General features: G+C 43.0%; 1 protein-coding gene and 1 long non-coding RNA gene across 2 annotated transcripts in view; one reads left to right on the top strand and one right to left on the bottom strand.

The window, feature by feature from the left end:
* LOC133257078 (uncharacterized) overlaps nt 1–9,153 on the bottom strand; it is a 93,048-nt gene extending 83,895 nt beyond the window's left edge. Inside the window, exons 1-2 of the long non-coding RNA XR_009739395.1 lie at nt 9,008–9,153; nt 7,561–7,766 (exon numbers count right to left, since the gene is read on the bottom strand). This is a non-coding gene — a long non-coding RNA (uncharacterized LOC133257078). The remainder of the gene's footprint in view (nt 1–7,560; nt 7,767–9,007) is intronic.
* Nucleotides 9,154–19,491: 10,338 nt separating this feature from the next.
* Nucleotides 19,492–28,000, top strand: part of TTL (tubulin tyrosine ligase) — a 37,339-nt gene continuing 28,830 nt past the window's right edge. The window contains exons 1-2 of the mRNA XM_061432558.1: nt 19,492–19,753; nt 23,752–23,830. Coding sequence (XP_061288542.1) covers nt 19,597–19,753; nt 23,752–23,830 — 236 coding nt within the window. The 5' untranslated portion in view covers nt 19,492–19,596. The remainder of the gene's footprint in view (nt 19,754–23,751; nt 23,831–28,000) is intronic.

Consider the following 28,000-nt stretch of genomic DNA (forward strand, 5'->3'; position numbering starts at 1 on the left):
TTCTGCTGTACAGCAAAGTGAATCAGCCACATGTATACACATATCCCCTCTTTTTTAAATTTCTTTCCCATTTAAGTCACCATGGAGCACTGAGGAGAGTTTCCTGTGCTGCATAGTAGGTTCTCATTAGTTATTTATTTTAGACATCACAGCATTGTCCTGGCAAAGGGGTTTGCATAACTCAATGAAGCTCTGAGCCATGCCAAGCAGGACCACCCAAGACAGACAGGTCAAGGTGAAGAGTTCTAACAAAATGTGGTCCACTGGAGAAGAAAATGGCAACCCACTCCAATATTCTTGCCTGGAAAACCCCATGAACAGTATGAAAAGACAGCAGTCCATGGGATCGCAAAGAGTTGGCCACAATTTAGCAACTGCACGACAAAGTGAATATAAGATCCAATTTTTTAAAAAAGTATTTCCTGTTAGTTTTATAGAAGTACAATGGAAATATCTAGATTACTGGTAGTTACTGTTTCTTAAACTGTTTCACTGAAGTGTAATCGTCATATGCGTGGGTGTGTGCTTCACTCATGTCCTACTCTTTGTGATCCCATGGACTGTAGCCTGCCAGGCTCCTCAATCCATGGGATTCTCCAAGCGAGAACACTGGAGTGGGTTGCCATTTCCTCCTCCAGGGGATCTTCCCGATGCAGGGATCAAACTTGTATCTCCTGTGGCTCCTGCATTGCAGGCGGATTTTTACCCACTGAGCCACCGGGGCAGGCCTGTAACTGGCATGTAAACAGTGATGTGCTGTGCTGTGCTTAGTTGCTCAGTTGTGTCTGACTCTGTGATCCCATGACTATAGCCTGCCAGGCTCCTCTGTCCATGGGGATTCTCCAGGAAAAAATATTGGAGTGGGTTACCATGCCCTCCTCCAGGGGATCTTCCTAACCCAGGGATCAAACTCAGGTCTCCTGCATTGCAGGTGGATTCTTTACCATCTGAGCCACCAGGGAAGCCCATAAACAATGACAGATTGAAGGACAACAGTAAAGCTCTACTTGACTGCCTGTGCTTGGTGTGTCCCACAGAACAGAATGACCCAGAACCTGCCTGGTCCCTCACACAATATTTCCTCATTAAATACTGGAGTGGCCTTTTCCATCACGTTTCTTGTTTTTGAACTTGCACTTGCCTCACATTTAAAGCAAAGTGTTACTTGCCCTTTCCCCTCTTTTGTTTTATTTACCACAACAAAACTCCTCTCTAAGTCTTCTATTCTTAAATTCTTCATCATATCCGTATGTTCCTATACAGAGCCTTAGTTGCCATATTCAGAGCTAACAACCAAATAAAAATTAGGGGAAAAAATATTTCTTTTCCCAGTGCAAGGGGTGCAGGTTCAATCCCTGGTCAGGGAACTAGATCCCACATGTCACAAACAAGACCAGGTGCAGAAAAACAAATACTTAAAAAATAAATAAAAGTTTCTATTTTTTATGAGATTGTTTCAGAAACACTTCAGATCCACGATACTGTACTTCCATACATACCTAAAACGGGTTTTACAATAATCAATGCTATAGCTTCATAGAGTGTGACGTTGAGAATAATCTTCACCTAAGACCAGATAGGTCTTAAGTGATATGACATTGCTGAATGTTTCAGTCCAATACTGGTCTTCCATTTTGTCTGTATTACAGTAGTAAAATGTACAAATAAAAGCATAAAGATACAACAGTAAAAATAAATAAGTACTGTGGTCAAGAAACCGCAGTCAAAGTCCCTCCGTAGTTTCTCTGTACCTAGAGTTCCTCCATCCCCCCCTAGAGCTGTGCCCCATCCCCACTCCAGCTTCTCGGGATGCCCATGCTTCCTCACCCCATTGCCAGCTTTTCAGATGAATTCAGGAACCCTCCTGCAGACTAACAGTCGTGAGCAAAAGTGCAAGTGAGGTGAGTGTATGATGTGTTTACATTTTTAAAGACAAAAATGCCAATAAACTATCAAATAACATGTGAATCTTCAAGACAAGACTTAAAAATATGTGAAATTATGAGTGTTATGTGGCTGAAATTTGACAAAATATACAAGACTGCTGACTATCACTGCATAGCCTTCGTGTTTTGTTGAAGGGAAAGGATACTTATATAAATAACTGAAAACAGTGACTTTGTTAAAATGAAGGTAATAAAAGTTTACAAAATATGACTCAATTTTTTTCCTCTAAACATTACTTTCCCTTCAATAGATCACCTTGATTTGTTCAATGAAAATTATACTACTTCTACATTATCTTTAAAATTAAAAGATAAATTAAAATGAAAAATATTAAAAAATCAGAATGACTTAAATTAAGTTTAATTTAAATGCCGCTAGAAGAAGCACAAGCTGGAATCAAGATTGCCGGGAGAAACATCAATAACCTCAGATATGCAGATGACACCACCCTTACGGCAGAAAGTGAAGAGGAACTCAAAAGCCTCTTGATGAAAGTGAAAGAGGAGAGTGAAAAAGTTGGCTTAAAGCTCAACATTCAGAAAATGAAGATCATGGCATCCGGTCCCATCACTTCATGGCAAACAGATGGGGAAACAGTGGAAACAGTGTCAGACTTGATTTTGGGGGCTCCAAAATCACTGCAGATGATGATTGCAGCCATGAAATTAAAAGACGCTTACTCTTTGGAAGGAAAGTTATGACCAACCTAGATAGCATATTCAAAAGCAGAGACATTACTTTGCCAACAAAAGTCCATCTAGTCAAGGCTATGGTTTTTCCTGTGGTCATGTATGGATGTGAGAGTTGGACTGTGAAGAAGGCTAAGCGCCGAAGAATTGATGCTTTTGAAGTGTGGTGGTGGAGAAGACTCTTGCAAGTCCCTTGGACTGCAAGGAGATCCAACCAGTCCATTCTAAAGGAGATCAGTCCTGGGTGTTCTTTGGAAGGACTGATGCTAAAGCTGAAACTCTGATACTTTGGCCACCTCATGCGAAGAGCTGACTCCTTGGAAAAGACTCTGATGTTGGGAGGGATTGGGGGCAGGAGGAGAAGGGGACGACAGAGGATGAGATGGCTGGATTGCATCACCGACATGAGTCTGAGTGAACTCCGGGAGTTGGTGATGGACAGAGAGGCCTGGCATGCTGCAATTCATGGGGTCGCAAAGAGTCGGACATGACTGAGCGACTGAACTGAACTGAAGATATAATTAAATATTATTTATCTTTATAAAGATAATACTAATGGTTATCTATTTTGATATCATTTATCCACCAAAATAAATTAGAGATGTAACACTCTACTCATATTTCATCTAAAGTTACCAATTTGAGAATGATGCTAATTGTTTAACATGGTAAAATGTTGTAAAGTGTTGTGGCCCTTCAAGAATGTATGAATTCTATGATAATTTGGGAGAAACTGATACTTTTATTCTTCTCGCACTTTTCCATTTTGTTGGCATTTTCCATTACTTCTTTCAGAATGACTCTATTGCTTTATTTACACAGCTCCTGTGCCTTTCTTGTGGTCATTGTTTATAAGCATTTTATTATTGCTCTATGTATTGTGGAAAGATTGTTTCCGAATTCTATTTCTAGGCATGCCTTGCTATCCTACAGATAAACTCTTGAGTCTTGTGTTTACAGCTTTTGTCAACTTTAGGCTTTAGCAAAACACTGTCAAAAAACCCCACTGAGTAGACAAGGCTTACTTTGCTGGATTTGCTGAAATAAGAAAGGAAAACACCCTGGCAGAATCTTAACAGCCCAGACAGGAAGAGTGGAGTGATGGGTTTGCAGGGTCTGGCTGGGTGACAGATTCTCAGATGAATCTCGTGAGGCTGGGAACTCCCTGGGACCTGGCAGCATGTGAGACTCAATAGCTTTATACTCATGTGCATACGAGACCAAGTTCTGAGCCGAGTTTGCTCAACAGTCTTGATAATTCAGGTGTTTTTGCTGATTTACAGTTGATATTCAGGGCTAAGTATTTCCCAGAGCCAGACATACCCTGTCTTTCATTTTTGACAGCCTTCACGTAGTGACAGGAATGTATCTTGGGGATGTATAGTTTCTAACCACAGGGAAAACCAAAACCACGTGGGTTTAAGCTCTCAGCCCCTCCCCCTGGACATCCATGTCAGCCCAAGATGGAGATTACAACACCATTGTCTACAAACAGAAGTGTTTTCCATCTTAACTGCTTTTTGGTGAGCTGTGGATACATGATAAGACTCTGCTGGCAGTTTTCCACAATCTATTACTGTCAGATTTGCTCTTTTTGCTCAAAGATCACTTGTTGGATCATCTGAAGGGACAAAGTCCATTTCTCAGTGTTTTGGATTTTGCTGATGACACATCTGAGCAAAGCGATATGGGATAATACTAAAAAAGACATGTCTTGGGGTTTGTAGTCCTGTATTCAGCAGGAGCTAAGGGTTCAGGTCAGGAAGCAACAGTTAGAACTAGACATGGAACAACAGACTGGTTCCAAATAGGAAAAGGAGTACATCAAGGCTGTATATTGTCACCCTGCTTATTTAACTTATATACAGAGTACATCATGAGAAATGCTGGGCTGGAAGAAGCACAGGCTGGAATCAAGATTGCTGGGAGAAATATCAATAACCTCAGATATGCAGATGACACCACCCTTACGGCAGAAAGTGAAGAGGAACTCAAAAGCCTCTTGATGAAAGTGAAAGAGGAGAGTGAAAAAGTTGGCTTAAAGCTCAACATTCAGAAAATGAAGATCATGGCATCTGGTCCCATCACTTCATGGCAAATAGATGGGGAACCAGTGGAAACAGTGTCAGACTTGATTTTTGGGGGCTCCAAAATCACTGCAGATGGTGACTGCAGCCATGAAATTAAAAGACGCTTACTCTTTGGAAGGAAAGTTATGACCAACCTAGATAGCATATTCAAAAGCAGAGACATTACTTTGCCAACAAAAGTCCATCTAGTCAAGGCTATGGTTTTTCCTGTGGTCATGTATGGATGTGAGAGTTGGACTGTGAAGAAAGCTGAGCACCAAAGGATTGATGCTTTTGAACTGTGGTGGTGGAGAAGACTCTTGCAAGTCCCTTGGACTGCAAGGAGATCCAACCAGTCCATCCTAAAGGATATCAGTCCTGGGTGTTCATTGGAAGGACTGATGCTAAAGCTGAAACTCCGATACTTTGGCCACCTCATGCAAAGAGTTGACTCATTGGAAAAGACTCTGATGCTGGGAGGGATTGGGGGCAGGAGGAGAAGGGGACGACAGAGGATGAAATGGCTCGATGGCATCACCGACTCGATGGACGTGAGTTTGGGTGAACTGTGGGGGTTGGTGATGGACAGGGAGGCCTGGCGTGCTGCGATTCATGGGGTCACAAAGAGTCGGACATGACTGAGCGACTTAACTGAACTGAACTTAACAATGAGAAAACAGAAAGAGAAATTAAGGAAACAATCCCATTTACCTTTGCAATGAAAAGAATAAAATACTTAGGAATAAATTTACCTAAAGAAACAAAAGACCTATATATAGAAAACTATAAAACACTGATGAAAGAAATCAAAGATGACACAAATAGATGGAGATATATACCGTGTTCATGGATCAGAAGAATAAATATAGTGAAAATGAGTACACTACCCAAAGCAATCTATAGATTCAATGCAATCCCTATCAAGCTACCAATGGCATTTTTCATAGAACTAGAACAAATAATTTCACAATTTGTATGGAAACACAAAAAACCTCAAATAGCCAAAGTTATCTTGGGAAAGAAGAATGGAACTGGACAAATCAACCTGCCTGACTTCAGACTGTACTACAAAGCTACAGTCATCAAGACAGTATGGTACGGGCACAAAGACAGAAATATAGATCAATGGAACAAAATAGAAAGCCCAGAGATGAATCCACACAGCTATGGACACCTTATCTTTGACAAAGGAATCAAAAATATACAGTGGAGAAAAGACAACCTCTTCAACAAGTTGTTCAGGGAAAACCGGTCAACCACCTGTAAAAGAATGAAACTAGAACATTTTCTAACACCATACACAAAAATAAACTCAAAATGGATTAAAGATCTAAACGCAAGACCAGAAACTATAAAACTCCTAGAGGAAAACAGGCATAACACTCTCTGACATAAATCACAGCAAGATCCTCTATGACCCACCTCCCAGAGTAATGGAAATAAAAGCAAAAATAAGCAAATGGGACCTAATTAAACTTAAAAGCTTTTGCACAGTGAAGGAAACTATAAGCAGTGTGAAAAGATAGCCTTCAGAATGGGAGAAAATAATAACAAATGAAGCAACTGACAAAGAATTAATCTTAAAAATACAAGCAGCTCATGCAGCTCAATACCAGAAAAATAAACGACCCAATCAAAAAATGGGCCAAAGAACTAAACAGACATTTTTCCAAAGAAGATACACAGATGGCTAACAAACACATGAAAAGATGCTCAACAGCACTTATTATCAGAGAAATGCAAATCAAAACCACAGTGAGGTATAATCTCATGCCAGTCAGAATGGCTGCTATCAAAATGTCTGCAGACAATAAATGCTGGAGAGGATATGGATAAAAGGGAACCCTCTTACACTGTTGGTGGGAATAATGCAAACTAGTGCAACCACTGTGGAGAACGGTATGGAGATTCCTTAAAAAACTGGAAATAGAACTGCCATACGACCAAGCAATCCCACTGCTGGGCATACACACCAGGAAACCAGAATTGAAGGAGACACATGTACCTCAATGTCCATCCATTCAGCAGATGAGTGGATAAGAAAGTTGTGGTACATATACACAATGGAATATTACTCAGCTAGTAAAAAGAATGCATTTGAGTCAGTTCTCATGAGGTGGATGAAACTGGAACCTATTATACAGAAAGAAGTAAGTCAGAAAGAGAAACACTAATACAGCATATTAACATGTGTGTATGGAATTTAGAAAGATGATAATGACGACACTATATACAAGACAGCAAAAGAGACACAGATATAAAGAACAGACTTTTGGACTCTGTGGGAGAAGGCAAGGATGGGATGATTTGAGAGAATAGCACTGAAGCATGTATATTACCATGTGTGAAATAGATGACCAGGCCAAGTTCGATGCATGAAACAGGGCACTCAAAGCCAGTGCACTGGGACAACCCAGAGGAATGGGATGGGGAGGGAGATGGGAGGGAGTTAAGGAATGGGAGACATGTGTACACCCATGGCTGATTCATGTCGATGTGTGGCAGAAACCACCACAATGTTGTAAACTAATTAGCTTCCAATTAAAATAAATTAATTTTTAGAAAAAGAAGTGCAAAAAAATGATAATAATCTGTGAAATAAGAATGACTCTAGAAACCGTTTGATGGGACATATGATGGCTTCTTAGTGGAAAGCTCAGCTAATTCTGAAATGTTTGCGTATTGAAATTACATCCCAACTAATAAATAACAACATATTAAGTAAGTTTGCTTTGTGTTTTTGTCAATTTATTTGTCACCTCTGACTTCTTCCCAACGTATCTGAAACTATAATAAGAATGTGTTTATACTCTTCAGCCAACTGATCAAAATAAAGGGATCTTTGAAATTATTACCTTTGGGCAACTTGCACAAACCCTTCACTAGCTTGAACCAGCTCCTCTGCCATCTTCTCCAAAGAGGCAAACACTTCATTCTCCATGCCTTGTTTCTCCATTGAGAGGATCAGATGACAAAGCTGAACAGTCATCGCTGAGATGATTCTCTCGATGGCTTTGTTGCATGTCATGGAGCCGATGTCATTCAAGAGGAAAGACTCCATCTGTGGACAGAAGTGTGACACGAATGAGATGGAAAGAGGAAGGCTTGGACTTAACCATCTAGTTAGGATGTAATAGATTACAACAGGTCCAAGTCCCTGCTATGACAGAAGTCAAAGAAATTGTAAAAATTACATTTCAAGCACATCAGAGAGCTGAGGCAGCAAGGATTAAGAGACATTAAAATTCCAGAGATGGGAGAATCTTTTGGAGACAAGTTAGTATAGATGATTGTTCTCCTGGGGGAATTTGTTAATTCTGGGCACAGTTTGAGGAACAGGGCCTGCATTTAGAAGTCCAGTGCTGGGCTGCCCCAGTGGTACAGTGGATAGGAATCACCTGCCAATGCAGTGGACATGAGTTCAATCCCTGGTCCAGGAAGATGCCACACACCAAGGAGCAATGCCCATGCCACAACTCCTGAAGCCTTCGAGCCCTAGAGTCTGTGCTCTGCAACAAAGAGCAGTCCCTGCTCGCTGCAACTAGAGGAAGCCCACACACAGCAACGAAGACCCAGTGCAATCAAAAATGTTAATAAATAAATAAAAAAGAATTAGGACCAAGTTAAAAAAAAAAAAAGAAGTGCTAGAGGAAACAAAAAGAAAATTTTTATAATAAAAACACCCTCCAAAACTGTAGGAACATTACATAGTCCAATTGCTGAAAACTAAATATAAAGAGAAAAAAAATGATAAGCATCCAGAGAAAAAGTTATGCTATCTCTAAAGGAATACTATTAAATTTGACAGGTGACTTCCCCATAGAAAGAAAAGAATCCAGAAGATGATAGAATGACACCTCTAAAGCAATAAAAGAAAATAAATAAATATTTTTAACTTATTTCTTCTGTGTCTCAATGGTTAAAAAATTAAAATATACAATTTGTTTTTATTTAGTATTTTTAAACTTTATTATTTTAATGGATCATTTTTAATTGGATACCCATACAATATTTTTAGTATGAAGTCTGTTCATAAAACATTTTAATGCACCAAAAATGTATTATAAAATAAATTATTTCAGATAAGAAGAGTTTATTCTAGATTAAAAAAAATTACTCCTTCTAAGAGAAGGAGAATATGATTATTCCTGCTTCTGAGCATGCTTAGAGATCAGCCAACACCATCTTACACCAAGAGCATGAGTCATAAAAACCATTTGATTCATCTTTAACCGACAATCATGAAAGTGTAGCCACCCATAGAGAACCAACAAGGGGGAAAACATGGACATTTTTGCTTACCTTGATGGGACGATGCTTTCCACACTCTAAGCCAAAAAGCAAAAGACTGGATTCACTGTATATGTAAGAAATCCAATTTTTTAAAACCAGCCACAGGAATCGATTCACATCCACACTGCAATTTGAGACTGTGGTACCTCCCGACTGTTAGCTGACTCTGTCACTGACGTCACTGACAGTATTGCTGACAAGCAAACATCATAATTTATGCATAGAACTATTGAAGGTCTATTGTCTCTGCAGTATTGAAAGTCCTGCTTATTTACAGAAACAGGAATCAGATACAGTCGGAGAAAGAATCTAAATGTTTTAATCAATTCAGTCATAAAAATAAGACTCAACTGTGTGTCTTTGAAAAGTTTTGTTGAGGGCAACTGAAAGGAAATTAGGCTTCTACAAGTAAGATCGCTAAGCAGTTTAATTAACCTGGCTCCTTTCCAGCTCCCTCGTGTGTAGATTTTTGCAAGAATCTGGTTTGTGAGTGAATATTCAGGCTGGTGTTTCCTGGGGAACAATAAAAGAAATGGAGTCTTAAAGTGGAGAGGAAATAGAATTAAATATGTATTTAATGTGTGTATTGAGTCCCAAGGGCGTCCCTGGTACCTCAGATGGTAAAGAATCTGACTGCAATGCAGGAGACCAGGGTTTGATACCTGGGTTGGGAAGATCCCCGGGAGAAGGAAATGGCAGCCCACTCCAGTATTCTTGCCTGGAGAATTCCACGGACAGAGGAGCCTGGCACGCTACAGTCTATGGGGTCAGTGTGTGTGTGAGTGACTCACACACACACACACACACACACACTGAGTCCCAGATGTTTTCCATATATCATCTTCCTTATTTCCTAAAGCAATTTAATTAGATAAGTGTTATGAATTTCACTTTGAATTTCTCTTTACAAGTGAGGAAACAAAAGACTGGGGGACATGAATGGTGCCAAACCTTTGAGAATTATTTCCTATTCAAATTATCACTCATTCCTCGATTTGCAATCAGTTCCTAAAGACTGCATGGTGTCTGAGTTGTGTCTAATCAGGAAAACAGAAATCAGTTTAGATACTTAAAACAGAGAGAATTTGATTCAAAGAGTTCAATATGAAAGCTTTGGGAAGGATAGTTGATTTCAGGCAGTACTTCTGGATATGGTTGAGTGAGGAGACTGTCAAATGCTTTCCCCTAAAAACAACCATAAAGATGGACAAAATTGCCCCCAATCATTTCTGCACTCTGGAAATTGGCCAGAGGCATTTAATAATCTGAGAAGTTTACACTTGAACAAATGCTGGACTTGGTGGAAATCAATGGCATTCTGGTCTGTGTCTAATCCCATCTCTCCCTTCAACATGGAGTTCTACCAGGGAGGGAAAAGCCATGAGAACTAGCAACTTTTCTTTTGCAACTAAAGGGGACTCACTCAATTTGGAGCTGCAGACAATGGCCACACTCAGGATCCTTGTCAGGATCCCACTCAGTGAAAGTTGTTTCCCAGAGCCGGGAGAGTCTAAGAGAGTCAAGAACTCGTTTCTACTGGCCAGAGGTTGAGGTTGTGATTGGGGCAAGCACATTCCCAGCTAACACTTTGCATATATGTAAGAGAGATCAAGAATCCTCAAGCTATTTATGGACTCCTGACTGTCGCTAAGGTCTTGGACATAAGCATAGAAAACCCAAAAGTACCCATCAGAAACGAAACCACTTGCACAGACCTGAGAACAGCCTACATCATGAATGTGCTCTTCTGTCTACATACAAATGCATCAGCATAAGATGAAGCCTAACTGGTTTGAGGTGTTTGAGTACAATCTCTGTCCAATCACTGGCTGATCACTGAGCTGTGCAGACACAGGGAAACCATAAAAAAACAAGGCTAAAAAATAAAAACAAAAATATATTCTTGAGTAAAGCCATCTATGTGTATGTGGTCACACACCACAGAAGAGATAGGCAGATTTCGCAGATATAGTCCAAGCAGACTAGTAAATGTTGTTGTTCAGTCACTCAGTCATGTTTGACTCTTTGCAACCCCTTAGACTGCAGCATGCAAGGCTTCCATCTCCTTCACTATCTCCCAGAGTTTGCTCAAACTCATGTCCATTGAGTTGGTGATGCTATCTAACCATCTTATCCTCTGTCACCCCCTTCTCCTCTTGCCCTCAATCTTTCCCAACATCCCAACTTTTCTAATGAGTCAGCTCTTCCCATCAGGTGGCCAAAGTTTTGGAGATTCAGCATCAGTCCTTCCAATGAATATTCAGGATTGATTTCCTTTTGGATTGACTAGTTTGATTTCCTTGTTGTCCAAGGGGCTCTCAAGAGTTTTCTCCAGCATCACCGTTTGAAAACATCAGTTCTTCTGTGCTCAGCCTTCTTTATGGTCCAACTTTTACATTCGTTCATGACTACTGGAAAAACCTTAGCTTTGACTATACAGACCTCTGTTGGCAAACTGATCTCTCTGCTTTTTAATACACTGTCTAGGTTTGTCACAACTTTAGGAGAAAAAAGAAATCCAGAGTCACTAAAATGACCAATTTCTAACAAAAATTATGAGACATGTAAGAAAAAGGAAAATGTTACCGGTATTTAAGAAAAAAAGGCAGTCAATAGAAACTGTCTCTAAGTGACTAAAAATGTTAAGTTTATTCACAAAAAAGTTATATTTATCAATGTTTTCAAAGCAGATATAGTATGTTCAAAGAAAACTATGTGCAAAGACTTGAAAGAAATTAAGATAACAATGAATTAACAAACAGTGCTTCTCAAGGATGGTCCTTGTCAGGGAACTAAGGTTCCACGTGCCATGGGACAAATAAGTCCAAGAGCCACAACTAGACAAAGCTCGCAAGCAGCAATGAAGACCCAGTGAAGCCAAAAGTAAATAAGTAATTTTTAAATTAATGCTAAATGGTGACTTCCTGGATGTCTTAGTTTGAAAAGATGCCACCAATATCTAGTTAAGTTGGTTATTCACAGGTCTGTCACCCTGTGCGTAAACTCTGAACAGGGATCACGTTGCAGCAACATGATCCAGGCAGAAGGTGGGTGTGGGCTCCACTGAATAGGAAGCATGGGTGTCACCGCAGTCACTGGTACCCTGTAACTCTAGATTTCACAATGTCCTCTGACTGCAGCTCACTGAGTTATTTTTCTATTTTCCTGTGTCTCTGCATGGGAGTCATTGCATTCATCCCTGAATGAACACGAAGACAGAGGAAAAATGGTGAGGTGTGAGGTTTCCTGAAGGTATTCTTGTCCCTCATGACTGTCACCCCCACCCAGAACTGCAGCCGCGGAGTAGTGGAAATAGGTGCTTCTCCAGTTAAAATTCCTCTCAGTAGCATCCAGGAAAATCCAGATTTCCCCAGGAACAGAAGCTCTGTGCAGGCAGCATCTTGTGTCCTCTGTGCCTTGGGGAGTGAAGTCTGGAACAAGGATTTGTTAAATATTGAATGAGCAGTTCCTTCCTTGAGAATAAGGCATTTCCTGTGTTCCAAAGCCTCTGTTTCAACCACCCATGCTGCTAGAAATACCAACACAGTCATTGCAATCTCAGCATTAAGAAGTTCAATTGAAGTGGAAAATATTCTCGTTGTGGTATGAGAGGTGCTTGGATGGATCTAAAGATGAAAAGGTCAAGGTGCCATCCTCCAAGGACTTTACAACCTAGTGCGTCAATTTGGTGTCCATTAGCTGCGTGGATGGGCTGGATGAGGACAGAGGAGTGCAACACTCTCCGGACAGAGTGGCTCCGAAAATGTCGAAGCTGTTAATTAGCAAATTAACATTTTTTTAAACTTATTTATTTTTAATTTTAAGGTAATTGCTTTACAATTGTGTTGGTTTCTACCGTACATCAATATGAATCAGTCATAGGTATACATATGTGCCCTCCCTATTGCACCTCCCTCCCACTTCCCTCCCCATCCCACTCCTCTAGGTTGTCACAGAGCACCAGGTTTGAGCTCCCTGTGTCACACAGCAAATTCCCACTGGCCATCTGTTTTACATACGGTAATGTATATGTTTCAGTAATACTCTGTCAATTTTGTTTCAGTGCTACTCTGTCAATTTGTCCCACCCTCTCCCTCCCGCACTGTGTTCCCAAGTCTGTTCTCTATGTCTCCGCAGATGCCTCTTGACATAAAATGTAGTACAAAAAAAAAAAAACAATTCTCAGGACTTCCCTGGCTGTCCAGTGGTTAAGACTCTACACTTCCAATGTAGGGAACTAGGGTTCAATCCCTGGCCAGGGACTAAGATCCCACATGCTGTGCAGTATAGCTGAAAGATAAAAATAAAGCAAAAACAAACTAAAAAAACCCCATCGATTCTGGTATTATCCACCATTGACAAACTTCTAAGCTTCCTCCAGTCCTTCTGTTCCAAAGTCATAATTGTGGGTACATTCTGGTCTCTATTGGTCCTATTTCCATGGCTCTTTTCCATGGTTGGATGTGTTATCGTTCAGTCGCTAAGTCATGTCCAGTTGTTTGTGATCCCATGAACTGTGTGGAGGTAGGTCTCCTCTTCGTCTGTGTTCATGGGCTGCAAACCCATCCCGCTCTCAAGGTCCAGCAGGAATATGATGGGAAAGGAGTAATCTGGTCAGAGCTTACCTCACTGCCTTAAAAGAACAGCACCAGGATGTGCAGCAGGGGCCCTGGCTGGTGTGGGGTGTGGGCTGAGCTGGGGTAGGGTCAGGGAATGAGTTCCCACATGCTGCAACTAAGCATTCACACGCTGAAACCACAAGATCCCACTTGTCACACTAAGAAGGGGTGCAGCCAAATAAATTTTTTAACTCTTTTATTGAATGTTACAATATTGCTTCTGTTTTATGCTTCTAGGTATCTTTCCTTTTCTTTTCTTTTCTTTTTGCCCAAGGCATGTGGGATCTTAACTCTCTAATGAGGGATCAAACCCACACCGCCTGTTTCAGAAGTCTTGCCCACATACCACTCGGGAATTCCCAATAAAAAATTATTTTAAAAAAAAGACCTATGTGGTTCATGGACTTTTGTATACAGCATAATATCCAGGAAGAGTTTGCTGAAATCAGTCTGTCAAAGGCAGAAGGAGTGATTCCAATTAAACTTTTCCTGTATGTGAAAGCTTTTCATTTTATAGTTTCATGTCCTGATTGGAAAAACAAACAAAACTCTCCCATCATGTGTTCACAACAGTTAGGACTATTTTTTTTTCTTCCTTCAGAAAGTATTAAATACCTGCCATGGAAAAGCCCGACAAGAAATGCCAAAATGTAAAGCTGAACAACATGGTCCTTGAGCTTATGATCCAGTGAACGTAACATCATGCGCTTAGCATCATGAGAACAGCAATGTAGGTTCTCTAGGGGCAGAAGGACATTGTGGGCATTCTTCCTTAGGAAAGGGGTCAACAGCTCCATTGAAGGATATCTCCAAAATGCTTAGGAGAAACTTAGACCTCAAGCTAAAGAAATAGTAAGTGTTATTTTACTTAGCATAATTATGAGAAAGAAAATGCTGGCTCATTAAAGATTTTGATTAATAAGGATTTACAATTCATATGGTATTTGGTTCATCTATTTGGGCAGGTTCAATACACACTCAGCATTAAAACACAGTTTCATTTGACCTTGATGATGATCAGGGCACTTTAGAAACTGGCTGAAGGAGTGTGGGAGACACTGTAGGGAATTTCCAATGGGAAGACTTAATGAAAGGCTATGAACTTGAAACTGAGGATGCTGGCTTCAATGAACCATTGCCGTTTCTGATGGGTGGATAGACATGATGAATGCTGTGTTTTAGAAAGATTAACCCAGTAATGATGTTCAGGGAAGAGGGAAGGTAAAGGAGCTAAAACAAGAAGAACAGCCAGGAGGCACATGCAGTACGGAAGCATGGAATGATTGTGGTGATGTTACAGATGGTAGAAGGTAAAACAATTTTGAGTTGCTTCGGTGTTCAAGTAGGAGACACAAAGGGCAAAGAGAGGGGAAAGGGTGGTTGAGGATTTTGCAACTTGTATCTTCAGAGAATCGACCTTAGGCCGTGTAAAAAATGTCCATCCTACTGTATACCAGAGAACTCTGTTCAATGTTACGTGGTGGCCTGGATGGGAGGGGAGTTTGGGGGAGAATGGATATCTGTATATACATGACTGAGTTGCTCTGCTGTGCATGTAAATTTTTCACAACATTGTTAATTGGCTATACACCAATAGAAAATAAAAAGTTTAAAAAAAAAAAAAAGGTCCTTCTTTAGAGGCTCCCATTCTAGCCAAGTCCTTCTCTATGTGAGATATTTGTGAGGTCAAGGGGATATGGCCACCCCAAGACTATAATCTTCCCACTTTCTAGATTAGTCTAAATACCTGAGAACCAGAATTCACTGTCCAAATAGCCCAGCTCATGGCCTGGGCACTCACAGGCTTCTTCCCTGGGTCCATGCTCCCAAGGGTCAATGGCATGGCTGGTGTGGGCACCTCTAGGCCTGCAGGGTGGGAGAAGACCAGCTGTTGCGGGAGGTGTTCGGTGAGTGGGTGGAGCTTAAATTCCTTGGCTACCAGTGTCCCCATGAATGATGCACGACTATTCACAGTGCAGGATGGAGTCAAGGAGGTGGGCTGTGGGCAGGGGCCAGGGCCATCTCTTCTGGTATTACCAAGGTCTGTCATGGAACTCCTATGAGTCAGAGAATTCTAAAAATCCTGACCTTCCAGGTCATTCTCATAAATGTATATTTGTAAGGTAGAGGGATAGACACATTATTCAGCAACTTATTGGCTTGGTTTATACCTTTAAAATATTTAGACATACAGCTCCCTTTTTATTCATTGGAGGATAATTGCTTTACAGTATTGTCTTGGTTTCTGCCATACATCAACATGAATTAGCCATATGTATACATATGTCCCTCCCTTCTTCCCTTTTCTAGAATCAATCTTTCTAATAGATATACTTTTATCCAAATTGTCAAATTAATTGGCAAAAAATTATTTCTAGTATCTTATTCTTTCTAATGTCTTCAGGATTTCTAGTGATGTCTACCTTTTTATTTTAATACTGGTTCTTTGTGTTTCCTTTCATTTTTGTTTGTTTGGTTTGAATGTGTAACAATGTGAATTGTCTTAAAATTTTTTTTTAAACCTCCTTTTGGCGTACTTACTTTTTTATTGTACATTTTTTTTTCAATTTCCTTGGCCTCTTCCCTTATTCCTTCTTTCCTTTCACTTACTTTGGGTTTGATTTGATATTCTTTTTTAATCTCATGAGGTGAAAGTTTAGAATGTTGATTTTCAGTCCTTCTTTTTCTAACATATGAACTACAAACTATAAACTTAAGGACATCTTTAGCTGTGTTCTACCAGTTTTGATATACCACATCTTTATTACCCTCAGATAGAAAATATATTTGCATATTATTGTGATTTCTACATTGACTCGTGGGCTATTTAATTAAGGGTTTTACTTAATTTCCAAGCAGCTAGATTCCACCACAGTCACAGAAATTGTTCAGAATCAATTCAAATCTTTGAAATTTGTTGAGGCTTACTTTATGACCCAGCATTCAATGAGTTTTGATACATTTCCTACAAGTTTGCATTCCACTACTGTTATTGACTGTGCATCCTGCTTCCAGGAAAAGAAGGAGAAGGCATGTCCAAATTCTAAGGTCCAGACTTGGAAGAAATGCACAGCACTTTATTTACATAATATGGCAAGTCCATATTCCTATACCCATATGGCCAGGCCTAATGCAAAGGAAGATGGGAAACAACTCTCAGACAGGGTTTTCCCCAAATAGTGTCCCACACAATCTCCAAGCTAAGCAACTCCAGGTAGGAAAAGAGAGGCAGAGAGTCTTTCTCTTTATCCATAGCTCAGGTAGAAAATATGGATTACTCTCTTATGTTTTACCAATCACAATGGCAAAAGGGATGGAGCTGTCCTGTTGGACCAAGCCTGGATATTCACTTTCCAATGCCCATAATGTACAGTGTTGAACCCACCAGAATCACACAAAGTGGGTTCCAAGCAGAAAAATGAGTCCATTATCACAGATAAAGGATGCTATGCAAAAACTAAAACAAACAAGATAATGTTCACTACAAAATGTAGGTAAGAAAAGGGAGAAAAGAAACGACTGAATTTAGACAGCTAGAGTCCTAATGACGGAGAAGGCAATGGCACCCCACTCCAGTACTCTTGCCTGGAAAACCCCATGGACGGAGGAGCCTGGTAGGCTGCAGTCCATGGGGTCGCTAAGAGTCGGATACGACTGAGCGACTTCACTTTCACTTTTCACTTTCATGCATTGGAGAAGGAAATGGCAACCCACTCCAGTGTTCTTGCCTGGAGAATCCCAGGGACTGGGGAGCCTGGTGGGCTGCCGTCTATGGGGTCACACAGAGTCGGACACAACTGAAGTGACTTAGCAGCAGCAGCAGCAGCAGCAGAGTCCTAATGAAATTCATGGCTGTGGAGAAGTAGAGAGAGAAGCCAGCTTGCAGGGGTGAGTGGGTGGTGCAGGAGGAGTGAGTGAGGAAGAAGGCTGAAAGTGGGTGTCACTGTCAATATGACTGGCTGTGAATGGCACTTCCCTGGGTGATCCAGTGGCTAAGACTCCATGCTCCCAATACAGGGGGCCTGGGTTCCAGCACTAGTCAAGGAACTAAGGGTTTGAATGCCACAACTGAAAATCTTGCATGCCACACCCAAATAAATAAATATTTAAGATGACTGGCTGTTAAGAGAAGCAGTTACAATGTTTTCACCTGAATTCCCCCAAAAGGTGGCCCTGATAAAGGGATTGAGAGCAAGGAGTTTATTTGGTAAGTGATCCCAAGAGAGGTGGGACAGTAAACCAGAAGAAGGAAGGAATCCAACAAGAGAAGATGCATGAATGAACAGGTTACAGCTGTGGACAACTGGAATGCTTCTGCCGATGACCTTGAATTAAAGTGTAGAAGGATGCCTCCCCTCAGATTCATTCACTGGAGGGGTGAGGAAGCTGGGGGACTATCTACCAACTCTCATTCCTCAGGGATGTCGGACTGCTGGGGGTGGGGCTTGGGGGTGAGGAAATGTAATCACCCCCGCCCTCCTGGGCCTGCTCCGTTTCCCCGTTTCCCCGCTGAGCCAGCTTCTCACAGCCAGTGATGCCTCCAGATAGTGGCCCAACTGGAAGCTTGTGCGCAAAACAGGCAAGTACTCACCCCTGGGAATAAAGGCAAAATGCGAAGGAGGAGAGCACTCTTAATATGCTAAGAAAATACCGTGAGCACTGGGAGAGCAGGTCCAGGATGCTCTTTCGCTAAAGAAGAGTAAGAGATGTGAGGGGCCTGGCTGATGTGGGTAATTTATAAGGAAGTCTAGGAACGTCTGCGAGAAATCCTCTCTCCTTCCCTCAAATGCATCAAAAATTGTTTCCTAAAAGGAATTTAGAGTGAGATCAGGACTGAACGGACTTCAAAGTACCACCCTCCCCTCACTCATAAGGAGAAATCGGTCTCAAGAAGGGAAAACGAGTGACCCATTGCTGGTAAGAGCAGAGCAGATTCAGGGCTCCCCAGGGCCTGTATGCAGGGGACCAACAACCTTAGTCGCTCAATTGTGACCCACTCTTTGCGACCCTATAGACTGTAGATCGCCAAGCTCTTCTGTCCATGGGATTTCCCAGGCAAGCCTATTGGAGTGGGTTGCCATTTCCTTCTCCAGAGGATCTTGCCCACTCAGGAATTGAGCCCCAGTCTCCTGTGTCTCCTGCATTGGCAGGTGGATTCTTTACCACTAAGCCACCAGGGAAGCCCCATGCCAGTGACCTAAGGAATCTAAAGTCACCTCCAACCCCCGGCTGTGCGCCACCCAGGAGGTCTCAGAAGGTGAAAGGAGCATTCACTCCAAAGGAAACCAGCAGCCACCGGAATGCTTCTGATTCTCTGCGGTCTTTAAGCAGGACAGTAAAAGAGCATCGTAGACACAGAATGAAGCCTTAGAACTTGCTTTTAATCCATAAAATGTCCCCTTGAAATAGCAGGTGGAAAGCTACTGGAGCAAACCCCCTGAAAAGTGATCCTCCGACACCGCCCAGTCCCCGCCCCTCGACAGTGACCCTGGGCTCGGGAGGACCGCCCCAGTTTCCGGTCCTCTCCAGGGCCCGCTCCCGCCGCCGCGCTCCCCCTCCTCCAGCCAGCCCCCGCACCCTCAGGCTCAGGGAGCCGGCCCGAAAAGGGTGCCGGGCGAGCCTAAGGGTACAATCCTCCACCGCGTAGCCAGCCGCAGGGCCGGCCGCACTGAATCACGGGGCGGAGGCGGGGCCACGCCGGTGGTGGGAGTGGCCGCACCAAGGATGGGCGGGGCCGCGCCGGGGGTGGGCGCGGCGTCCCGGCTGCGCTCGCGGCTCCAGCAGAGGCCCAGGCCCTCAACCTCGGGCATTCCTCCCGGACCCGGGAGTCGCTGGGGGAGGGCGTGGGGGCGCGGTCGGAGCGTGCGGGGCGGGGCCGGAGCGCGGCTGGCGCCCGGGCTGGTCCCTAGTTGAGCCGCCGCCCGGCCGGCTGGTCCCTGCGGCGGCTGCCGGGGCGGCCCGGGCGCGCGGCCTTTCGCCATGTACACCTTCGTGGTGCGCGACGAGAACAGCAGCGTCTACGCCGAGGTGTCCCGGCTGCTGCTCGCCACCGGCCACTGGAAGCGGCTGCGGCGGGACAACCCCAGGTTCAACCTGATGCTGGGAGAAAGGAACCGGCTGCCCTTCGGGAGACTGGGTGAGCGTCCCCGTTTTGCGCCCTCCTGCTCCTTCCCTCCACCCGTAGGACGAGAGCTTTTGTTTAAGGTCGGAAACCTTTTCCCCTCCTCTCGTTCCTCGGTCATATCGAAAACTGCATCCGTAGAGGGCCAGGCGCAGCGTCTATCTTGTCTTCTTGTGCCCTCGATCGAATTTGGGGCGGGAGTGGCTGTGCGGGCCCCCGGGACGGCAGCTGCCTCCTGACAATGACCGGTCCCCGCAGCCCCCTCCCCGCGGGGGCGTCGGTCTCTCCGGGGGTGGGGAGCCGAGAACGCTTGTTCCCCGGATTCCCCAGGGCCCGACACCCCCAAAACGGGCAGGTCGGCTGGGCGGATCGCCGGGCGGTGCGAGTCTCCGCGAGCCGGGGACGGCTGTCTGGCTGGAGTCCTCTTGCATATTTCCTCCTCCGAGGATTCCGCCCTGCCTGTGTGGGCTCGGGAGGGGTGCTTGCGTGTGTTGAAAGCCCTGAGGATTGAGCTCCCCAAGACTCAAATAAACTGTCAGGGGATTTGGAAAAGACCTCTGAATTCCAAAACTAGTGAACCCAGCCCGGCGAAGGGCGGAAGGGTGTCTGATTTTGGACCATTCCTTAGACCACCAAAGAACACGTTTCCACAGTTGCGTGTTGAATGCAGATTTTTCGTGACACTGGATTCTCTGCCCTGCTCTCTCCGAGGGAGTTCCCTTAGCGCCCATGGTTGCTGCAGGCAGCACCACATCTCCATATCCGCCTGTAGGAAGGGGCTGGGGAAGGAGAGGACCAGCGGCTCCTTTTTAGATGACGTAATCCAGAAGTTGTGCGGATCACTTCCTTTCACATCTCATTAACCTGAGCATAGTCTCACGGCCACTCCTCACTGCACAGTCATCCGGGAATTGCAGCCTCACTCGAGGTCGCCAGTGCGCCCTGCCAAAATTCCCCTGGGTTTGGGACCCCAACATATTGCCAAAGAATGGAAGGGGAGGACTGATAATGAGAAAAAGTCATCTGTGCCTTGGAGGGCGTCCCAAAGAGGGCACTGTCCTACCTCCAGTAGAGGAGACCATTTTTAGAAATAGGTGTGGTCAGAGGGTGGAGAGATGGAAGAGGCAAAGAATGAAAATAGCCATTTGAAACTGACTTGTCCTTGCTAAGGGCTTCCCTGGTGGCTCAGCAGTGAAGAATCCACCTGCCAATGCAGGAGACATGGGTTCAGTCCCAAGATGGAGAAGATCCCCTGGAGAAGGAAATGGCAACCCTCTCCAGCATTCTTGCCTGGAGGATCCCATAGACAGAGAAGCCTGGCGGCCTAGAATCCATGGGATTGCAAAGAATCAGACACAACTTAGCGACCAAACAATAAGCCCTTGATGAGCTTACAGAGAGAGCACAGTTGGGTGGGGGCCTGTAGAATTGTAATGATCTGAGCAATGAAGGGGGTTCACCCTATCCTTACTGAAATTTCATTAAAATGGGACCACGAACAACTTTTTATTCTTACACAAATTTCTAATGTATGATGGGGACTCCATGGAAGAGCTGATTCCAACCCCCAGAAATTCTGGAATATAGAGAATGTGCCTGGAGATGGCCTTTTGTTAAACTGTCTCCCCAGGAAGCCCTCAGCAAGAAGAATACCTTCCTTGAAAGAAAAAGACCTGCTTGTAGTTGAGAATGTTTAATTTCCTCCTTACTCTCTCTGCTTCCCTGCCTGACAGACTTTCTTCTTTGGACTGGATAGTGTCTAGCTGAAAGAGCTGAAATCGGAATTCTAAAATTAAAAACTGACAACAATCCTTCCATAAAAAATAAATAAATTAGAAAAAAGCAACCGATAACAGTGGCTCAGCGGTGGTGGAAGCAGGGGCCATCAGCACTGCTGTGGGGCTCAGCACTAGGCTGTTGAAGCAGAATTCTAAAAGGTCCAAAACCTACACTGATACCGTGAAATCAGCAGTTGCTCAGTAAACATTTGGTTTTTATGAGAAAGCTGAGGACTTCCTGGGGAGATAAAAGGCAATCTCTGGGCACATTCTCTTATTCCAAAATTTCTGGGGGTTGGAATCAGTCCTTCGATGGAGTCCCCATGATACATCAGAAACTTGTATAACTTTAACTCCCAAGTATCCTGATTGGGAGTTTGATATTAGCAGGTGCAAACTATTCTATATATGTATAACTGAATCACTTCGCTGTATAACCGGAAATAACAACTGTGTGCACGCGCGCTAAGTCTCTTCAGTTGTGTCCAGCTCTTTGCAACCCTATGGACTGTAGCCCACCCAGGCTCCTCTGTCCATGAGATTCTCCAGGCAAGAATACTGGACTGGGCTGCAATACCCTTCTCTAGGGGATCATCCCTACCAAGGGATTGAACCTGCAACTCCTGCATTGTAGGTGGATTCTTTACCACTGAGCCACCAGGGAAGCCCCAATTCAATTCTAGTCCAATATAAAATAAAAATTAAAAAAAGAAATTCTAAAAAAGTATCAGCCAAAAAATAAAACAAACCCTTATACTTCAATAAAAAAAAAATTTTAAAGGTTAGCTTCTTAAAAGCAAGCCAAAAAAAAAAAGCAAAACAGCATCCCACAGCCAGGTCATTATATGACTTCAGTGTTAGGGGTATTTATCTTTTGTACACAGTGCGAAACCCAAGGAGATGGCCCAGCTGGATAAAGGCCCAAGAATGCTGGTGCCATGGAGATGAGAAGGTGGGCAGTTTAGGTGTGAACCAGTCCACCTGTCTTAGGGAGATAATAAGAGCTAGTTAGCGCCTGAAACTTATTTGATTATATGCTGTCGTCAGATGAATTATTCTTACATCTGGCATCTTCAATTCAAACTCCCTTTGTTTCATTCTACTTTTGTGTGGCTGAAAACTCAGTGCATTTTGTTAGGATGTTAAATATACATTGAGGCTTTTGTAGAGATTATCATATTGCGTGAAATAAGTCACACAGAGAAAGACAAATACGTATCACCTATATGTGGAATCTAAAAAAAATAGTACAAATGAATTTATTTACAAAACAGAAACTGACTCACAGACATAGAAAAGAAACTTATGGTTACCAAAGGGGAGGGAGGGGAAGGGAAAAATTAGGACTATGAGATTAACCAATCCACACTACTATTTATAAAATAGATGAAAAAGAAGAATTTATTGTATAGCACAGGGAATTATATTCAATATCTTATAATGGGTATGATTATTAAATACTTATAGTGGAAAAGAATCTGAAATATATATAGAGATATGTATAACTGAATCACTGCTGTACATTTGAAACTAACACAATATTGTAAATCAACTACTTCAATAAAAAATTTTTAATTGAGGCTTTTGTTTTTATTTGTATCCTTCTGCTTTAGTTTTATAGAGGAGGGGACATGCAGTGCAACCTACTGAAATGAGTTTCCCTGTGGGAGTATGCACAGAAGAATATTCTCAGGTCTTCTGAATTTATAGACACGACCTCTCCACCGTCCCCCCAAGCTAGCTAGTGGCTCTCCTAGAAGCTTGCAGAGGTAGGCATGCTTGCGAATAGCAGGACCTTAGCTCTACTGCCTTCCTCGATGGCTGTCGAGAGCAAGGGTAGCAACATCAGAAGTCTGACCATTTGAGTCTTTACTGTATAAAGATTATTAAATCCATGTGTTAAGCCACGAGTGGGGTACAGTGGGAATCCAGGAGAGGCAAAATAGAAAATACTTGTCCACCCTAGGAACAAAGGCAGCAGTGGTCCTTGGCAGACCTATGATACTGGTATATTCTCCACTCTGGGGAGGGGGAGAATTGCCAGCTGAAAACTGAGCAAAGGGGCATTGAGGCGCAGGGCAACAGAATCGCTGTCTTTCCAACACCCAGTCTGATAACAGGGGAAAGACGAGCTAGGCATGACACGCTGCTCTCTGTCCTGTATGCGGGTGCTGACATTGTTTTCCATTGGAGAAATGGTCTGTTTCCTTTCTGAACCTCCTCTCTGCTTCACAGGTCATGAGCCTGGGCTGATGCAGTTGGTGAATTACTACAGAGGGGCCGACAAACTGTGTCGCAAAGCATCTTTAGTGAAGTAAGTGTTCTTTAAGACCCAGTGTTTTCCATTGTCACCTAAATGTGAGCTTTCATCCTGAAGCACTTAAGCAGAATGTGGAATTGTCTTTTAAGAGTGAAAATACTTTCATTTAGAAAGCAATCAAAGATCAGTTTTGGTGTGTGTGTGTGTGTGTGTGTGTGTTGCCACATTGCTGGAATCTTAGTTCCCTGACCAGGGATCAAACCTGTGCCTCCTGCATTGGAAACTAGGAGTCTTAACCACTGGACTGCCAGGGAAGTCCCCAAATATTAGTTTTGATTGTTATCAAAACTTTGCTGTTTGTGTCTGGTAAAGCCTGTCTGTCTCTTACATGAGGAGCTTCCCTGGTGGCTCAGTGGTAAAAAATCTGTCTGCTAATCCACAGGTTCAATCCCTGGGTTGGGACTATTCCCCAGGAATGGCAACCACTCCAGTATGAGAATCCCATGGACAGAGGAGCCTGGCGGGCTATAGTCCATGGGGTCGCAAAGAGTCAGACACAACTTAGCGACTCAACAACAGTAACAACTCTTAGGTGAGGATCCCTTGAAGCAGAGTCTGAGACAGGGCTTCTCATGGCAGTGATTAATGAGGAGCGGGCTCGCAGGAGAAACTCACTGAGAACCAGGGAAGCCCGGGAAGCAGCCAAGCAAAGAGGTGGTTTCAGCTGAAATCTCAGCTCAGCCTGATTCCATGGAAATTGGGAGCAAACTGCCCCTTGATAGTCTAGACTCTGATGTCGGTCAACCACAGGCTATGGGAGGACGCACCTTCCCAGCATTTCTAGGCAGCAGCTGGTCCCTAGAGAAGGGGTACACATATGCTTATAGCAGTCAACTCTCAGCAGCCAGGGGCCCCTCAGAAGGGACACCTGGGGAGAATATACTGGTATCTACCACACTGCCCATCTCTGAGCAGTTCGCTCATGGCTTGCTGCCAAAAGAACAGCATCATGGGACTTCCCTGATGGTCCAGTGGTTAAGACTCAAAGTGATTAAGTCAGTCCAGTGTCTGACTCTTTGTGACCCATGTACTGTAGCCCGCCAGGCTCCTCTGTCCATGGGAATCTCCAGGCAAGAATACTGGAATGGGTTGCCATTTCCTCCTCAATGCAGGGAGCATGAGTTCCATCCCTGGTCAGGGAACTAAGATCTCATATGCCTTGCTGTGTGACAGAACAAAACAAAAAAAGAAGAGTGGTATCATAAGGTGGAAGGGAGCAGCCTGAGTCAGTGATTAAGATCTAGGATCAGCAGCTTGGGTTTTAATTTCAACTCTTCTTAACAGCTTGGGCAGTTTCTAACCCCTCTAGGCCTCAGTGCATCCTTCACAAAGAGGTTGTAATGTACGTAATGTCCCTAACAGTGGCACACACTGAGCATTTGACCCTATGCCTTAGTTTCCTTTTCTGGAAAATGAGGGTAATAATAGCAACTACCTCAGGGTTGTTGTAAGGATTAGTTGAATTAATTTATGTCAAGTCTTGGACTCATTCGAGGGTCAGAGTCCATACTGTATAAATGAAAGAGGGGTGGGGCCCCTAAAACCAGGTCTCCAGAATTCCCTCTACAGTGACTAGTGTGAATGCGTATGTAGCCAAACCCATCACTTACATAAGACAACACTAGAAGGCGTAACTCAATGAAAATACTCTTTTCCCCAGTCATACTGCTTTGCAGGCTCTAGATATTTACTAACTTGTGTTGATAGGAATATTTCCACCTTTTGGCTCAGACTCACTGCCCCTCAGTAACTTATGTATCCTCCTCTCCCTGTGATGGATTTTCATGATTTATCAGCTACTTCTAAAGAACAAAGCTTCATAAAGTCTTCTTTTTACATATATTCATATTTATTTGTTTTTTAACATTTATTTACTTGACTACATCGGATCTTAGTTGTGACATGGAATCTTTGTTGCATCATTCAAGATCTTTAGTTGTAGCGCATGTATTCTCTAGTTACGGTGCATGGGCTTAGCTGTTCCACAGCCTTTGGAATCTTAGTTCCCTGACCAGGGATCAAACCCACGTCCCCTGCATTGCAAGGTGGATTCTTAACCACTGGACCACCAGAGAAGTCCCCTTATTTACATATTTAGAACTCAGAAGTTTGTTTCACAAGAGCTAGGAGTAGAAGTGGGATTGTTTATTGAGGTTATTCATTTAGAAATTTTGATAAAATGCTTGTTCATTCTATGATTTTTTTCCTAAAGATAAAGGTAGGATTTAAAAAAAAAAAAACAGAGGATACTGTGAAAAGTAATGTTCTCTATGTTTGCATACTTGGTAGCTAAGATAAGATGGAGAGAGTTCAGAGCTAGAGGCATGAGTAGATCTGAGTAAGTGTCTGGATCTCTGTGGCCTTGGACAGTGCGACTCAGAATCCCCGTGTCCCATCTGTGGGGATGTCGGGGATCATGCCCGCTTTTTGCCTCCCCATGGCATGTGACGTGGTCTGTTGCGGCACGCTATACATGGCAACCTGACTTACTTGGGCTGGGGGTTATCGTCATCCTCTAAACTTCCTTCATTCTCTCAGGCGTCCTGTGAAGGACTGCAGTCATTCCCTTTGTCCCAAAGTGAAAGTAAAAGTGTTAGTTGCTCAGTCGTGTCCAACTCTTTGCGACTCCATGGACTGTAGCCCACCAGGGTCCTCTCCATGGGATTTTCCAGGCAGGATACTAGAGTGGATTGCCATGCCCTTCTCCAGGGGTTCTTTCTGACCCAGGGGTTGAACCCAGGTTCCCTGCGTTGCTAGCAGATTCAAAATAAAGTAAATAGAGTGCTAGCTGCATGTATCATTTAAATTGCCTAGTAGCCCCATTAAAATGAGTACAAAGATGGCTTCCCTGGTGGCTCAGTGGTAAAGAATCTGCCTGCCAGTGCAGGAGACTCGGTTTCCGTTCCTGATGCAAGATCCCATGGGCCTCAGAACAATTAAGCCCATGTACCGCAAGTACTGAGCCTGTGCTCTAGAGCGTGGGAGCCACAACTACTGAGCCCACAGGCCCTACAGCCCTTGCCCTGCAACAAGAGAAGCCACCACAACGAGAAGCCTGCGCTCCACCACTAGAGAGTAGCCTCCACTCACCACAACTAGGGAAAAGCCCGCGCAGTAATGAAGGCCCAGACAGCCCCCCAAACTAGTTATTTTTTTAAATGAGTACAAAGACATTGTACAATTTATTTTAGTAATATATTTTATTTAACCAAATAATTCTAAAATGTCAGTTTGACATGTAATTAATATAAAAAACAACTAATGAGATATATTATTTTTGTATTCAAGTCTTCAGAATCTGGTGTGTATTTTATATTTATAGTACATCTAAACTCAAACATTAAATTTTCATTGGTGTACTTCCCAGGAGGTGTAGTGGTTAAGACTCTGCTCTTCCACTGCAAGGGGGCACAGGTTCGATCCCTGGTTGGGAATTAGGATCCTGCATGCCTTGGGGTGTGGGGGAAAAAAAAAGAAGAAAGACATATGCAGCATGGATATAGGTGAAAAAGTATAAATCACAAGGCCATTTTTTATCTTTGATTATTGAGTGAAATAATAATTGAAAAGAATGATTTGGTAAGCATTCCTCTTAAGAAAATGTGAATTGGAGTTAACGGTACAAGAATCCTGGTAAAATTCGCCTATCTCTCACTCAGGGGCATTGGTAAAGAACATAGTATCATTACACTCATCATCTTGTGTTTCTTCCATTCTTCATTGTATCATTTGCAAGTATGTACTGAACCATTTTAACAATTTATCCATACTGAGTACAAATGTTTTTAGTATGTGTCGATATGTATCATGCAATAGAATGTAGCAATAAAGCAAAAAAAAACAAAAACAAAAAAACCAAGCAAACATCAGTCTATTAAATCCCAGTAAATCCAGACTTTAATGCAGGTTAGCTGAAGTAATGTCTGTTATGATAGAAACTATTTTTTCACATATAGATGAAATTCATCTGACAAATATAAAAGATTAGAAAATATCTTTACCATGAGTTTCTATTTTACGCTGCAATTTGACAATATTTTTTCATATATTTGGAAATCTTGAGGCAAAACATACAAATTATTAATTGGGCAGCTTCTAGCACCCAACTCATCTAAAGCTAAGGAAAAATATTTCAAAATTTTCAAATTTTGATTCAATCTTTGA

Source organism: Bos javanicus, chromosome 11, assembly GCF_032452875.1.
Source record: "Bos javanicus breed banteng chromosome 11, ARS-OSU_banteng_1.0, whole genome shotgun sequence".
Classification (NCBI taxonomy): Eukaryota; Metazoa; Chordata; class Mammalia; order Artiodactyla; family Bovidae; genus Bos; species Bos javanicus.